Source organism: Salmo salar, chromosome ssa08 (assembly GCF_905237065.1).
Source record: "Salmo salar chromosome ssa08, Ssal_v3.1, whole genome shotgun sequence".
Taxonomy (NCBI): Eukaryota; Metazoa; Chordata; class Actinopteri; order Salmoniformes; family Salmonidae; genus Salmo; species Salmo salar.
In genome coordinates, this window is record NC_059449.1 from 18,615,433 (window position 1) to 18,632,269 (window position 16,837).

The 16,837-nt window shown below is 48.1% G+C and overlaps 1 protein-coding gene across 1 annotated transcript in view; it reads right to left on the reverse strand.

Annotated features, from left to right (window-relative positions):
- Nucleotides 1-16,837, reverse strand: part of LOC106602171 (zeta-sarcoglycan) — a 361,636-nt gene that overhangs the window by 63,684 nt on the left and 281,115 nt on the right. Inside the window, exon 4 of the mRNA XM_045722923.1 lies at nucleotides 292-379. Coding sequence (XP_045578879.1) covers nucleotides 292-379 — 88 coding nt within the window. The remainder of the gene's footprint in view (nucleotides 1-291; nucleotides 380-16,837) is intronic.

Genomic DNA, 16,837 nt, shown 5'->3' on the forward strand with positions numbered 1-16,837 from the left:
TGTTCTGGACTTCCGGAACAATGCAGAACTCCCCCAGAATGATGTGTTGGTGCCAGCAAGTCAGTCAGTCAGTGAGGCACCATGTGGTGTGGCCAAGGGGGCGGGGATAGTTAACGGAAGCCCCATCATGTGCTTGGTTGCTTGGTCGGGTTCCCCTCAGCCTGGGGGATTCTGAGGCCCTGCCCAAGATGGGCTACTTTTGTTCAAGAGTCCAGGTAATCTGTGTGTGTGTGTGTGTGGGGGGGGGGGGGGGTGCGTGTGGCCAGCTGGTGGCGACGGAGGCTGACTCACCCACAGTGAGCTGTCCTGTTAGCTGACCAAGGTTGTTTCTCGCGTTCACTGTCACATTCCTGTCTGACTGCAGGATCAGAGGATTGTCCTAGAGAGAGAGAAAGAGAATGAGAGAGAGAGAGAATGAGAGAGAGAGAGAGAGAGAGAGATGAGAGAGAGAGAGAGAGAGAGAGAGAGAGAGAGAGTCAGCAAATAACTTTCCACGGTAGACCCCATCGCTAGAGCAAATGGCTACAGCGACAATGGATAATCTGCACAATAAATGTACAGGCACTGTTCGGGGTCAAGGACGAGTCAGTCACTCATGTTGCTGCTTAATAAACCCCTAACAGGCACTTTACATGCCAAACCATACAGAAAACCTCTCTTCCCCTTCCACCCCCTTCTCTCTCTCTCTGTGTAGGGTGGCAGGGAGCCTAGTGTGTTGGGCCAGTAACCGCAAGGTTAAAATATCCAAGCCAGAAAGGTGATGAAAATATATTGATGTGCCCTTGAGCAAGGCACTTAACCCTAATATGCTCCAGGGGCGTTGCACCACTATGGATGACCCTGTAAAACAACACATTTCACTGTTATCTATCTGGTGTATCTGACAATAACAGCGTCTGTCTGTCTGTCTGTCTGTCTGTCTGTCTGTCTGTCTGTCTGTCTGTCTGTCTGTCTGTCTGTCTGTCTGTCTGTCTGTCTGTCTGTCTGTCTGTCTGTCTGTCTGTCTGTCTGTCTGTCTCTGTGATATTTCTAAAACAACCACCATGCCTGATGTAAGTGCAGAGTACACATCCTCACTGAGTTCCATTGAAGTCCATTGTGTTTGAAGAGCCACATGTTCCAACAGTTCTCTGAACTGATGTTGCCCTGCAACAGTCCTCTATAAATAAGTTCATCCCTCCCCATTCCATCTGAGTACAACATGCGGTGATTGTGACTCACTCATTCCTAGAGCATTTAGGCTTTGGACAGAGAGTGAATAATGCACACAACAGCAGAACGCTATGAACACTTAGTAGAAAGCTTAAAGTCAAAAGTCCGTTGAAATGAGGATTGAAATGGAATATGTTTTTCGTGACCTTCAGCGATGAGTATGAATACATCTTCAGATGTAAAATGGAGCAGTAGCGACTAAGATTGGGTTGCCATAAATGTTGATATAATTTCCTCAGGAATGGCGCCATTGAGGGATTCATTAACATGAATCACTCACATGGCCATTGCCGCAAGCAATTTTAGAGAATCCCTATACAAAGGTACAACACCAAGGAAAACCCCGGCAGTCACTAAGTAAACCCACGTGTTTACACCAATGAGTCATCTAAACTCTATTGAATGGTCCTGATATGATCAGTAATTCAATTGCTGCAGCACACAGGCTGTCAATACACTCCACCTTGACCGTCAAATGATTTTCAGAATCTTCCCTTTCGTTCAAATGCAAATGTCTCAGCCACTCCGTGAAGTCACACGTTTATATTAAGCCAACTAAAAAGGGCCCTAAAAAGTCGCAAAGTCAGCCGTGAAGACCTTGGAGACATCTATGCCCTAAACCCTAGCCTTAACCCCTACCCTTACCCTAACCATAACCCTTACCTAATCTTAACCTTTACTTTAACCCTGACCTTAACCCTTACCATAACCATTTCAAATGTCAACGTCAATGGGGTAACGTCAGAGTTGGGACGTCCCAAGAATCCCTGATAGCATAGACCATTCTAAAAGTTGCAAAGTCAGTAGTGAGGATCCTCTGAAAAGTCACAGGCTTATATTAAGCCAGCTAAATATTGCCCTAAAAGACGAGAGGTCAGCGGTGAGGACCCGTGGTTGTGGCCTGAGACTGGCTTAGCGAGCTTGACTGCAGGTCAGAGTTCATTTGATTGGTGAAGAGCACAAACACCATTAGAAACGCACGCACACGCACACACACACACACACACACACACACACACACACACACACACACACACACACACACACACACACACACACACACACACACACACATACAGTTAGACACTGGGGCTCAGTTGAAGGGATTTAGATGTCTGAAGTGCTGGCTCTTTAGAAGTGTGCCAGGTGCCGATACCTCTCTCCCGGGGCGCTCTCCTTTGTTCCAGTTAGTTCCTCCTTTCTCCACCCTCCCTATACACCCCACATACAGTACGTACATGAAATATGGCACTTTGTGATGAAGTCACCTCCCAAGGTCAAGAGGAAACGTAGAAAGAGCTTTTGTAGAAGTGCTAACTATTGGACTTTTCCCTGGACCATGTGACCTGACCAGGTAAAACTACTGACCCCTCGTTACAAGCTATACATGTAGTCAGGTAAAACTCCTGGTCCTAGCTATGAAAAACACTGAAACAAGAGACTTTGAAACTGGCACGGTGCAAAACATGACATCATCATTTGAATCTTGAAAACAAAAGAAGGGGGTTGTGGTAAGAGTCAAACAGGGTTTATTTAGAGCAGCTTGTCACCCATAGTCATAGTCTCAATCACACACCGCAGGGTGGAGTTCACTAGCACCGTTCTGCCGCGTCGCCATAACTTAGGATAATTCATTCAAATAACTGTCTATGCTTTGGGCCGCCGTCGTCACGGTAGTCTCAAATTACAGAGGAAAAACTCTCACCTCGCCCCTACTTGCTGATTCCAAGTCAAGGTCGAAATGCAAAGTGCCCGGACAGTGTTTTTTTACACCCGCATGTGTGTAGAGGTGTGGGCCATAACACACTGTCAGGTAGATTTCTACCCAGAGACGAGGAAAGGTCATTGATTGGCCAAAGACCCCTAATCCAAGACTAGACCAGTTCCAGGCTGACTACATTGCAGATGCACGCCAGATCTCACAACGTCTGGATGGGTGTTTAACATATCAGCTAACCACATCATATGATAAAGAAATCTGATGCCCGATTGCACAGTCGAGGAGGTGGCACGCAACCATTGGCTGATGCAATGCAACATCTGCAGTGTAGTAGGCCTGGAACACCAAGGTGACCAGTACTCATCTTTACATACTTCTTCTTCACTGAACCAAAATGGTTCCACATAAAACCCATTTCTATACTGAGCAAAAATAACATGCAAAAATGTCAAAGATTTTACTGGGTTACAGTTCATATAAGCAAATCAGTCAATTGAAATAAATGCATTAGGCTCTAATCTATGGATTTCACATGACTGGGAAGGGGTGCAGCCATTGGTTGGCCTGGGAGGGCACTGGGGAGCCAGGCTCAGCCAATCAGAATGAGTTTTTCTCCACAAAATGGCTTTATTACAGACAGAAATATTCCTCAGGAAAGAAATACAAATAAAAGACTACCCACGGATGCCCAGACTGAATTTATTACATTCATTCTTAGAAGCAGGTCTCTCTCTCTAGCTCTCTCTCTCTATAATGAAAAACGTAGGGGAATGAATAAACTGCAGGTGACCCAATTTTTCTGTTGATTTCCCCAAATTAATATGCCGCTGTTCGGGCGTGAATTCAAATGAGAATATTCTGTTAAATTGGGAGAGAGTTGCTGATCCAATTGAGAGAGAGCAAGAGAGAGTGAGAGAGAGAGAGACAGATAGATTTTTTTCCCCCAGTCTGCCACCTGCGATTCATTATCCCCACTTTCATTGTTTTCTCCTGTTTATGACGGCAGGCCAAAACTTTAATAAATCACACCTGCTTGGCTCTAATTTTAGAATGCCGTGGACCGGCTCGGCGGTAACATTCACCAAATCATTTCGCCTCACCTAATTGGTGAATACCCCGCTCTTGGAATTAATTATTTGCAATGGCGCGTATGATGGGATTTAGTATTGTTCTCCACACAGTTTCAATTGATAGGACTTTGCTCAGCGTGAAAACATTTGGCCCTGAATCCTTCCATGGACTCATCTCCCCAAGGCTCAGCCACTGTAGCCTACGTTCAATTGTGTGTGATTTGAAGTCACTGCGGAAAAGAGCATATCCTAAATAATTACATGTAATTCTCTGTGGATTTCAGGGAAGCCTCAGAGCCCAAATACTGATTAACAAACATATATTAACTTTCAGCTGGTAAACAGACATCAGTGTAACCTTATTATCCCTCTTTCAAAGAAATAGCCCTTCCAATTATTCAATCTCTTCCGCCTTCAATTCTGTCATTTAAAGGTTTTCTGATGTCGGTTGCATCTTATATTGAAAGTGTTTGTATTTCGGCAATTACCCAGAAGCCTCTGTAGTCTAAGCCTGGGTTGGCTCTTCAAGTCCCACTGTACTAAGATTAATTAGCCAGTCAATAGATTCCCTTCACTTTGATCGTTTGTATAGGCGGACGCACGTCAGAAAGCTGAATTGAATTAGTTGGGTAATAAGCGGAAGAGTGCAGGGTTGGATTGGTAGGGTTTTATCGGTCTTTCAGCTTTGCTGCTGCGCATAGCTGTGAATAGCAATGCAGCTGGTGGAGGATAAATACGATATCCCTCCACAGGACTCTCTGAAGACCCCGCTGTCTGAATTTAGCCCTCTGAAGTGTGTGAATTTAGCAGGCAACCGAATGAGAAGAAAATAAAGAAAAAGTGCAACGCTTTCGGTGGCCCTCATAACGCATTACCAGAGGGGTTAACAAGCAATGGTGTTCATCAATGTGGTGTTGCTTAGGCATTCTGGACATTATTTTCAACTCTCCGCTCCCCTTTCCGACACGCGTGACATTATTCCATTGGCAGGTGCAGCAATAGTGTTTCCCGCTTCGATTACGTCCGCTTTCCGAAACGAGTGCCAGGTGGGTTTTAGTGAGTCTCAAGACAAAATTGACAAAACCAAAATGATTCAGTGTGTGAAATAATGGATTCCTCAGGGGCGTAGCACATCAACAGTAATATTCGTGCATCTACATCTGCATTGCTTGCTGTTTGGGGTTTTAGACTGGGTTTCCTGTACAGCACTTTGAGATATCAGCTGATGTAAAAAGGGCTTTATAAATGCATTTGATTGATTGATTGATATAGAGGATGGATGAGCCGGATTGGCATCGGTGTCACGCCTGATGTCCACCAGATGATATGTGTTTTGTTTTCCAGGATGTATAGCCGCCATTTTCCGTAATTGACGTTCGCTTTTCAACTCGCTAAAAGCGTCTGTGTGTGTGTACTTCTGTTTGTACCACCTCACGGTAAAGCAACGCGCACGAGTTGATAATACTGAACGCATGCGGTTCACAGAACGTAGCGTTGCTGACTGCTCCACTGACAACTAATGACTTCCCCCGGAACGCAAAGAGTTTGATGCATCTGGTGGACATGAGGCATAACAGTGTGCCTCAGGGCACCATTTGTCTTTTCCCCAGCAGACTATCTTATCTGCCTTACCCCCCCCCCCGGGCCCGCCAAGCAGCAAATAAATCTGGCCCTGGAGAAGAAGACGCAACGCTGAGGTTCAACCTGGAGAACATTTGTTTAGGGAGCAGAAACAGTGAGTATAGTCATCACCATTCTCTGCAGCTCTACCTGAGTACTACACAGTTTGACTGTTCTACTCTGCCTAACCAGGACTCGGGTTGCAGGAGGGAAAATACAGCTACTCTTGTTCCTACCACTGACTGTGCTGTGCTTCTGGGATTCTCACTGCGTGTGTGCGTCCATGTGTTCGTGCCTGCGCGTCTCCGACAGCGCGTGCCTTTCACCAAGCAAACAGAACGCACAGAGAACTCCAGAACTCTAGTAGCCAAGCTCCTCATCAGCCGGTCTTCAGCCACAACACTTCAAGAGCTTCTAATAGCTACATACGGTAGAAGACAATATGCAGTATGAGACAGCTTTGTACTTGACAAAAGCCAACTAAATATTTCAACTTTTACTGTAACTAAGAGCCTCTAGCATCAACCCTACCGGTACACAATGGACATACAACACCATGACATATAGCAGTATATATAGATCTGATCCATGTCTATTAATGGATCACACAAACTATTTTACCTAAATAATGTTCTATTGTCACATAAACTCTGGATAGGTCCAATGAAATGTGTTGTTTTACAGGGTCGGCCATAGTAGGACGTCGATTAGCGTTAAGTGCCTTGCTCAAGGGAACATTGATTGGTTTTTCACCTTGTCAGCTCGGGTATTCAAACCAGCGACCTTTTGGTTAGTGGCCCAATGCTCTACCTGCTAGGCTACAACACTCCACCAGCTGTCCCCAACGTTTTAGCACATCACATTCTGTACAAGTCGTCACATTCTAGAGACGTCCTTCAACAATGCAAAATCGTTATCATCACTGGAGGAAAGACAGACAATCCAAACCTGTTTGTATGAATGTGGACACAAACGGGAGACAGAACATTCTCATGCAATGTAAACACACACACACACACACACACACACACACACACACACACACACACACACACACACACACACACACACACACACACACACACACACACACACACACACACACACACACACACACACACACACACACATACAGACACACAGAACCACCCCCCCACACACACACTCTCATGCAGTGCACACACAGTGAGACCTCTGCTCTCTTCTGTAGTCCACCTTGTTTGCACCCTGCGTATCCCAACATCCTTTGAGACGAGACCATGTGACGCATAGCGCCCACCTCTGATACTCCTTCTATCACCTCCATTATCCCCTTCACTCCTGCTGCTACTCAATCACCGTGCTGTCACACACACACACACACACACACACACACACACACACACACACATTTTAAATACTTTATTTGAATCCACCAATCAAAGTTACCAAGAAAAAAAAGCACCTCCTTCTCCAAACAGCCAGGCTGCCCACGACAGCTGAAACAGAGCGGTACCTAGCCAACTGGTCTCCTTCTCCAAACAGCCAGGCTGCCCACGACAGCTGAAACAGAGCGGTACCTAGCCAACTGGTCTCCTTCTCCAAACAGCCAGGCTGCCCACGACAGCTGAAACAGAGCGGTACCTAGCCAACTGGTCTCCTTCTCCAAACAGCTAGGCTGCCCACGACAGCTGAAACAGAGCGGTACCTAGCCAACTGGTCTCCTTCTCCAAACAGCCAGGCTGCCCACGACAGCTGAAACAGAGCGGTACCTAGCCAACTGGTCTCCTTCTCCAAACAGCTAGGCTGCCCACGACAGCTGAAACAGAGCGGTACCTAGCCAACTGGTCTCCTTCTCCAAACAGCCAGGCTGCCCACGACAGCTGAAACAGAGCGGTACCTAGCCAACTGGTCTCCTTCTCCAAACAGCCAGGCTGCCCACGACAGCTGAAACAGAGCGGTACCTAGCCAACTGGTCTCCTTCTCCAAACAGCCAGGCTGCCCACGACAGCTGAAACAGAGCGGTACCTAGCCAACTGGTCTCCTTCTCCAAACAGCCAGGCTGCCCACGACAGCTGAAACAGAGCGGTACCTAGCCAACTGGTCTCCTTCTCCAAACAGCCAGGCTGCCCACGACAGCTGAAACAGAGCGGTACCTAGCCAACTGGTCTCCTTCTCCAAACAGCCAGGCTGCCCACGACAGCTGAAACAGAGCGGTACCTAGCCAACTGGTCTCCTTCTCCAAACAGCCAGGCTGCCCACGACAGCTGAAACAGAGCGGTACCTAGCCAACTGGTCTCCTTCTCCAAACAGCCAGGCTGCCCACGACAGCTGAAACAGAGCGGTACCTAGCCAACTGGTCTCCTTCTCCAAACAGCCAGGCTGCCCACGACAGCTGAAACAGAGCGGTACCTAGCCAACTGGTCTCCTTCTCCAAACAGCCAGGCTGCCCACGACAGCTGAAACAGAGCGGTACCTAGCCAACTGGTCTCCTTCTCCAAACAGCCAGGCTGCCCACGACAGCTGAAACAGAGCGGTACCTAGCCAACTGGTCTCCTTCTCCAAACAGCCAGGCTGCCCACGACAGCTGAAACAGAGCGGTACCTAGCCAACTGGTCTCCTTCTCCAAACAGCCAGGCTGCCCACGACAGCTGAAACAGAGCGGTACCTAGCCAACTGGTCTCCTTCTCCAAACAGCCAGGCTGCCCACGACAGCTGAAACAGAGCGGTACCTAGCCAACTGGTCTCCTTCTCCAAACAGCCAGGCTGCCCACGACAGCTGAAACAGAGCGGTACCTAGCCAACTGGTCTCCTTCTCCAAACAGCCAGGCTGCCCACGACAGCTGAAACAGAGCGGTACCTAGCCAACTGGTCTCCTTCTCCAAACAGCCAGGCTGCCCACGACAGCTGAAACAGAGCGGTACCTAGCCAACTGGTCTCCTTCTCCAAACAGCCAGGCTGCCCACGACAGCTGAAACAGAGCGGTACCTAGCCAACTGGTCTCCTTCTCCAAACAGCCAGGCTGCCCACGACAGCTGAAACAGAGCGGTACCTAGCCAACTGGTCTCCTTCTCCAAACAGCCAGGCTGCCCACGACAGCTGAAACAGAGCGGTACCTAGCCAACTGGTCTCCTTCTCCAAACAGCCAGGCTGCCCACGACAGCTGAAACAGAGCGGTACCTAGCCAACTGGTCTCCTTCTCCAAACAGCCAGGCTGCCCACGACAGCTGAAACAGAGCGGTACCTAGCCAACTGGTCTCCTTCTCCAAACAGCCAGGCTGCCCACGACAGCTGAAACAGAGCGGTACCTAGCCAACTGGTCTCCTTCTCCAAACAGCCAGGCTGCCCACGACAGCTGAAACAGAGCGGTACCTAGCCAACTGGTCTCCTTCTCCAAACAGCCAGGCTGCCCACGACAGCTGAAACAGAGCGGTACCTAGCCAACTGGTCTCCTTCTCCAAACAGCCAGGCTGCCCACGACAGCTGAAACAGAGCGGTACCTAGCCAACTGGTCTCCTTCTCCAAACAGCCAGGCTGCCCACGACAGCTGAAACAGAGCAGTACCTAGCCAACTGGTCTCCTTCTCCAAACAGCCAGGCTGCCCACGACAGCTGAAACAGAGCAGTACCTAGCCAACTGGTCTCCTTCTCCAAACAGCCAGGCTGCCCACGACAGCTGAAACAGAGCAGTACCTAGCCAACTGGTCTCCTTCTCCAAACAGCTAGGCTGCCCACGACAGCTGAAACAGAGCGCTACCTAGCCAACTGGTCTCCTCCAAACAGCTAGGCTGCCCACGACAGCTGAAACAGAGCGGTACCTAGCCAACTGGTCTCTTTCTCCAAACAGCTAGGCTGCCCACGACAGCTGAAACAGAGCAGTACCTAGCCAACTGGTCTCCTTCACCAAACAGCTAGGCTGCCCACGACAGCTGAAACAGAGCAGTACCTAGCCACACACACACACACAGTACATAGAGACATGCAAGAACACAAACGCACCACACGCTGCATGCATACACATGCATACACAATTGCTGTCAACATATGCACAAACATAAAACGTGGACACGAACAAACACAGGCATGCACAGACACAATTGTACTCACACAGACATACAGTGTGTATATAGGTGTGTGTGAGTCTGTCTGGGGCCTTCAGAGGCATGTCTCTTCACTAATAGATTATTGATCAGAGGGCCAGTCCATCTCTCAGGCCTCCAGGCAGGGCCAGACAGCCTGCACTGTGTAAATAAAAAATCACATATCTCTCTCTCTCTCTCTCTCTCTCTCTCTCTCTGTGTGCTTCTAAACGAAGGGCTTTGGTGGGATTTCAGTTTCCTCAGCCCTGGCTTTGCTCTGTCTGTCTGTGTGTGTTCCCTGGCAGTTATTACACCGTATTAACACACTTATAACATAGTAATAAGACATTAATAACACATATTACCCGCTTCTGTCACTCACCCTGACCCCCTGGGATTTAAAAGCACTTAGAGGGGCCGGGGTCAGCCAGTCCAATCTGTCCAGGGGAGAATAGAACTTAAATGAGGTCACGGCAGAGTGGTGTGTGTGTGTGTGTGTGTGTGTGTGTGTGTGTGTGTGTGTGTGTGTGTGTGTGTGTGTGTGGACTGTGCTGAGGGTTAACGACACAGGGTACCAGTGACGTCTGTGCTTTACAACTGTCACCGACTGGGTTTGAACTCTCCTACGTGCCACAAGACTGTGTTGGACTGCTAAGCTTCAGACTAGGCAGGTCTCAGGTAATGTCACTCATCACTCCAACATTGGTCACTGAACACAAGACAGGAGTATGGTAATGACACCAAAATCATTTCATTTTAAATTTGCTCAAAGGTTATATTTTACCCCAGAGCGAAGGTTCAAAATGAAGCTTGTGGATTGTGATTCATGTAATAAATACCCAATCTGAGCTGGGCAATTGTACAGTGCATTCGGAAAGTATTCAGACCCTTTTTGACTTTTTCCACATTTTGTTAGGTTTCAGCCTTATTCTAAAATGGATTTTTTTTTTAAATTCCCCTCATCAATCTACACTCAATACCCCATAATGACAAAGCAAAAACAGGTTTTTAGACATTTAAATGTGGAAAAAGTCAAGGCGTTTGAATACTTTCCAAATGCACAGTATGTTCGACCAGTTTGGATTCATATCCATTATTAGCCGCTTACAAGGCAAGGCAAAAAAAAAAGGGTTTAGTCTTGGGATTCTTCATGCCAAGCCACATCATACATATAGCTCTGTCTCCATCATATAAATATACTGCTCAAAAAAATAAAGGGAACACTTACACAACACATCCTAGATCTGAATGAAAGAAACAATCTTACTAAATACTTTTTTCTTTACATAGTTGAATGTGCTGACAACAAAATCACACAAAAATAATCAATGGAAATACAATTTATCAACCCATGGAGGTCTGGATTTGGAGTCACACTCAAAATTAAAGTGGAAAACCACACTACAGGCTGATCCAACTTTGATGTAATGTCCTTAAAACAAGTCAAAATGAGGCTCAGTAGTGTGTGTGGCCTCCACGTGCCTGTATGACCTCCCTACAACGCCTGGGCATGCTCCTGATGAGGTGGTGGATGGTCTCCTGAGGGATCTCCTCCCAGACCTGGACTAAAGCATCCGCCAACTCCTGGACAGTCTGTGGTGCAACGTGGCGTTGGTGGATGGAGTGAGACATGATGTCCCAGATGTGCTCAATTGGATTCAGGTCTGGGGAATGGGCGGGCCAGTCCATAGCATCAATGCCTTCCTCTTGCAGGAACTGCTGACACACTCCAGCCACATGAGGTCTAGCATTGTCTTGCATTAGGAGGAACCCAGGGCCAACCCACCATTGTAATCTCACTCTACATGCAGTCCCCCTGGCGCCTGACTTAAATTAATGGTCGAGAGTCTTTCCTTGCAGACACATGCACATTTGTGGCCTGCTGGAGGTCATTTTGCAAGGCTCTAGCAGTGCTTCTCCTGCTCCTCCTTGCACAAAGGCGGAGGTAGCGGTCCTGCTGCTGGGTTGTTGCCCTCCTACGGCCTCCTCCACATCTCCTGATGTACTGGCCTGTCTCCTGGTAGCGCCTCCATGCTCTGGACACTACGCTAACAGACACAGAAAACCTTCTTGCCACAGCTCGCATTGAAGTGCCATCCTGGATGAGCTGCACTACCTGAGCCAATTGTGTGGGTTGTAGACTCCGTCTCATGCTACCACTAGAGTGAAAGCACCGCCAGCATTCAAAAGTGACCAAAACATCAGCCAGGAAGCATAGGAACTGAGAAGTGGTCTGTGGTCCCCACCTGCAGAACCACTCCTTCATTGGGGGTGTCTTGCTAATTGCCTATAATTTCCACCTGTTGTCTATTCCATTTGCACAACAGCATGTGAAATTTATTGTCAATCAGTGTTGCTTCCTAAGTGGACAGTTTGATTTCACAGAAGTGTGATTGACTTGGAGTTACATTGTGTTGTTTAAGTGTTCCCTTTATTTTTTTGAGCAGTGTATAATCAATGATCATTGACTATTTCTATGGTCTCCACGGCCTAACAGGATCTCTGCTCTCTTTAAAAAGGCATGACTTAACTCTAGGGTCAACCAAGGCATCCAAGACATTTCCAACTCATCCCTCTCTCTTCTTATCTCTGGGACTTGGTCAACGTATCCTGTATCAAACACGTCTGACTAAAATACACAGAACTTGTCTGTCGGTCACAGCTATAGATTACTTAACCGTTCCCTCTGATTAAACAGCCACTATATCCCTCTGGAGCCCGACTTGTCATTCCACTGGCCCGCAATCAATCGGGTGTTGTTTTCTCTTTGCATGCTGTTGATTACACAAGTGTTATTTTGCCCGTCCCCCACCATTTTGTTACTTCTTTTCATTTTGTCTCTGGTTCCATTGCATTATGTATCGTCAATTCCCTAAACGAAGCTGGAGCTAGTTCAAACTGAATTTTCACATCCAGTTTGTAAAGGAGATGAAGGAGTGTCGTGTTTCTTGTCACACTCTCCAGACTCCAGAGTGAGGCTTTCATTTGCATCTTTTTGCCTGTCCATTGATCTTTGGGGTAATACATTTTCTTGCACTTTTACTTGCTCGAGACATCTCCGCCAATTCCCTTTTGCTGACGTTTAATGACAGATGTTTCATATAACGCGAAACAGGAAAGTCGTCTAATGTGCGCTCTCTCCCTCTCTCTTGCCCTTTCCCTCTCTCCATGTCCTTTTCACTCTCTCTTGCCCTTTCCCTCTCTCCATGTCCTTTCCCCTTTTCTGTGTGAATTCGGAGCTGTACTGTGTGGTGTGAGGAGAACATCATAATTGATGCAGTGCAATGTTGATGCAACAATGATGCAGTGAAATCTGTTGATCACATTTTTATATGATTCAACATGAAAGATCATGAGTTGGTAATCAAATGAATTTCGGTACACGCGTTATCGGTATATCTGGATACACTGTATACTATTTTAGTGGGGTCGGTTCCGAAGTTGCAGGGCCTGCAAACACTAGACTGATGTGAATTCTACTTCACTAAGACTGCGACAGCTCCTAACAACGTAGACAAAAAGATAAAGAGAGAGAGAGAGAGAAAGCACTGAATCGCTGAACAATGAACTCTAAAAGTAGCACACCTCCCTCTATCTCCCTGTATCCTCCCTCTATCTCCTTGTATCCTCCCTGTATCCCCCCCTGTATCCCCCCCTGTATCCTCCCTCTATCTCCTTGTATCCTCCCTGTATCCCTCCCTGTATCCTCCCTGTATCCCTCCCTGTATCCTCCCTGTATCCCCCCCTGTATCCTCCCTGTATCCCCCCCTGCATCCTCCCTCTATCTCCTTGTATCCTCCCTGTATCCCTCTCTGTATCCCCCCTGTATCCCTCCCTGTATCCCTCCCTGTATCCCCCCCCTGTATCCTCCCTGTATCCCCCCTATCTCCTTCTATCCTCCCTTTATCCTCCCTGTATCCCTTCCTGTATCCCCCCCCTGTATCCTCCCCTGTATCCTCCCCTGTATCCTCCCTCTACCTCCCTGTATCCTCCCTGTATCCTCTCTCTACCTCCCTGTATCCTCTCTCTACCTCCCTGTATCCTCTCTCTACCTTCCTCTATCCTCTCTCTACCTCCCTCTAGCCTCTCTGTATCCTCTCTCTACCTCCCTCTAGCCTCCCTGTATCCTCTCTCTCCCTCCCTCTATCCTCCCTGTGTCCTCCCTCTATCCCCCTCTATCCTCCCTGTATCCCCCTGTATCCTCCCTGTATCCCCCCCTGTATCCTCCCTGTATCCCCCCCTGTATCCTCCCTCTACCTCCCTGTATCCTCTCTCTACCTCCCTCTAGCCTCCCTGTCTCCTCTCTCTACCTCCCTCTATCCTCCCTGTATCCTCTCTCTACCTCCCTGTGTCCTCCCTCTATCCCCCCTCTATCCTCCCTGTATCCTCCATCCATCCTCCCTCAATAGCCCTCTATAACCTCTCTGTATCCTCCCTCTACCTCCATCTACCTTTTTATTTATTTAACCTTTATTTAACTAGGCAAGTCAGTTAATAACCATTTCTTATTTAAAATGACAGCCTACTCCGGCCGACCAATTGGGCACTGCCCTATGGGACTGCCATTCACGGCCGGATGTGATACAGCATGTATTCGAACCAGGCACTATAGGGATGCCTCTTGCACTGAGATGCAGGGCCTTAAACCACTGCGCCACTCAGGAGTCACTCGGGATACCTCCCTTAATCCTCCCTCTACCCCCTTTACATTCCTGATCCTCCCTCTATCCTCCCTCTATCGACCCTCTATCGACCCTCTACCTCCCTTTATCCTCCCTCCACCCCCTTTACCTCCCTCTATCCTCACTCTATCCTCCCTCTATCCTCCCTCTATCCTCCCTCTACCTTAATCTAATCCTTTGTCTGCACCTCCCAGGGCATTTGAACTGATTCCAGAGGCCGCCCCAAAACAACGCCGTCGGAGGAGAGGGTGCTGGAGCGGTCTTCTAGTGAGGCTTCGGATGCGCGCACACCACCCACCACTTCCGAGTATCAGATTATCGATTGCAGAGTAACACTCGACCACTGCTACTCTAACTTCCGCGATGCATACAAGGCCCTCCCCCGCCTTCTTTTTGGCAAATCTGACCGCAACTCCATCTTGTTGCTTCCAACCTATAGGCAGAAACTAAAACAGGAAGTGCTGGTGCTTAGGTCTATCCAACGCTGGTCTGACCAATCGGATTCCACGCTTCAACCATGCTTCCTGTTGATGGCAGCATTATGGCAAAACTGAAAGCACGTACCACCACATTTAATCATGGCAAGCCGACTAGAAATATGACCGAATTCAAACAGTGTATTTATTCCCACTGTAAGGCAATCAAACAAGCAAAGTGTCAGTATACAGACAAAGTGGAGTCGCAAATCAATGGCTCAAACACGACATGTAAGTGACAGGGTCTACAGACAATCACGGATTACAAACAGAAAACCAGCCCCGTCGGGGACATCGACGTCTTGCTCCAAGACAAATTAAACAACTTCTTTGCCTGCTTTGAGGACAACACAGTGCCACCGACAAGGCCCGCTACCAAAAACAGTGGACTCTCCTTCTCCGTGGCTGATGTGAGTAAAACATTTAAACGTGTTAACCCATGCAAGGCTGTCGGCCCAGACGGCATCCCTAGCCGCATCCACAGAGCATAAGCAGACCAGCTGGCTGGTGTGTTTACGGACATATTCTCTCAATCCCTATCCCAGTCTGCTGTCCCCACATGCTTCAAGATGGCCACCATTGTTCCCGTTCCCAAGAAAGCGTAGGTAACTGAACTAAATGACTATTGCCCCGTAGCACTCACTTCTGTCATCATGAATGGCTTTGAGAGACTAGTCAAGGATCATATCACCTCCACCCTACCTGTTGCCCTAGACCCACTCCAATTTGCTTACCACCCGAATAGGTCCACAGACGATGCAATCGCCATCACACTGCACACTGCCCTATCCCATCTGGACAAGAGGAATACTTACTTAAGAATGCTGTTCATTGACTACAGCTCAGCATTCAACACCATAGTACCCTCCAAACTCATCATTAAGCTTGAGACCCTGGGTGTCGACCCCGCCCTGTGCAACTAGGTCCTGGACTTCCTGACGGGTCGCCCCCAGCTGGTGAAGGTAAGAAACAACATCTCCACTCCGCTGATCCTCAACACTGGGGCCCCACAAGGGTGCGTTCTCAGCCCTCTCCTTTACTCCCTGTTCACCCACGACTGCGTGGCCTTGCACGCCTCCAACTCAATAAACAAGTTTGCAAACAACACTACAGTGATAGGCTTGATTACCAACAACGACGAGACAGCCTACAGGGAGGAGGTGAGGGCCCTAGGGGTGTGGTGACAGGAAAACAACCTCTCACTTAACGTCAACAAAACAAAAGAGATGATCGTAGACTTCAGGAAACAGCAGAGGGAGCACCCCCCTATCTACATTGATGGGACAGCAGTGGAGAGGGTAGAAAGTTTTAAGTTCCTCGGCGTACACATCACAGACAAACTGAAATGGTCCACGCACACAGACAGCGTGGTGAAGAAGGCGCAACAGCTCTTCTTCAACCTCAGGAGGCTGAAAAAATGTGTCTTGTCACCGAAAACCCTCACTAACTTTTACAGGTGCACAATTGAGAGTATCCTGTTGTATCACCGCCTGGTACAGGAACTGCACCTCCCACAACCGCAGGGCTCTCCAAAGGGTGGTGCGGTCTGTACAACGCATCACCGGGGGCAAACTACCTGCCCTCCAGGACACCTACAGCACCCGATGTCACAGGAAGGCCAAAAAGATCATCAAGGACAACAACCACCCGAGCCACTACCTGTTCACCCCGTTATCATCCAGAAGGCGAGGTCAGTACAGTTGTATCAAAGCTGGGACAGAGAGATTGAAAAACAGCTTCTATCTCAAGGCCATCAGATTGTTAAACAGCCACCACTAGCACAGAGAGGTGGCTGCCTACCTACAGGCTTGATATCATTGGCCACTTTAATAAATGGAACACTAGTCACTTTAATAATGCCATTTATGTATGTTTATGTATCTCACATTACTCATCTTATACGTATATACTGTATACTATATCCTTCACAATCTATTCTTTGCTATCTATTGCATCTTAGCTGCTCTGTCACTGCTCATCCATATATTTTATGCTTATAT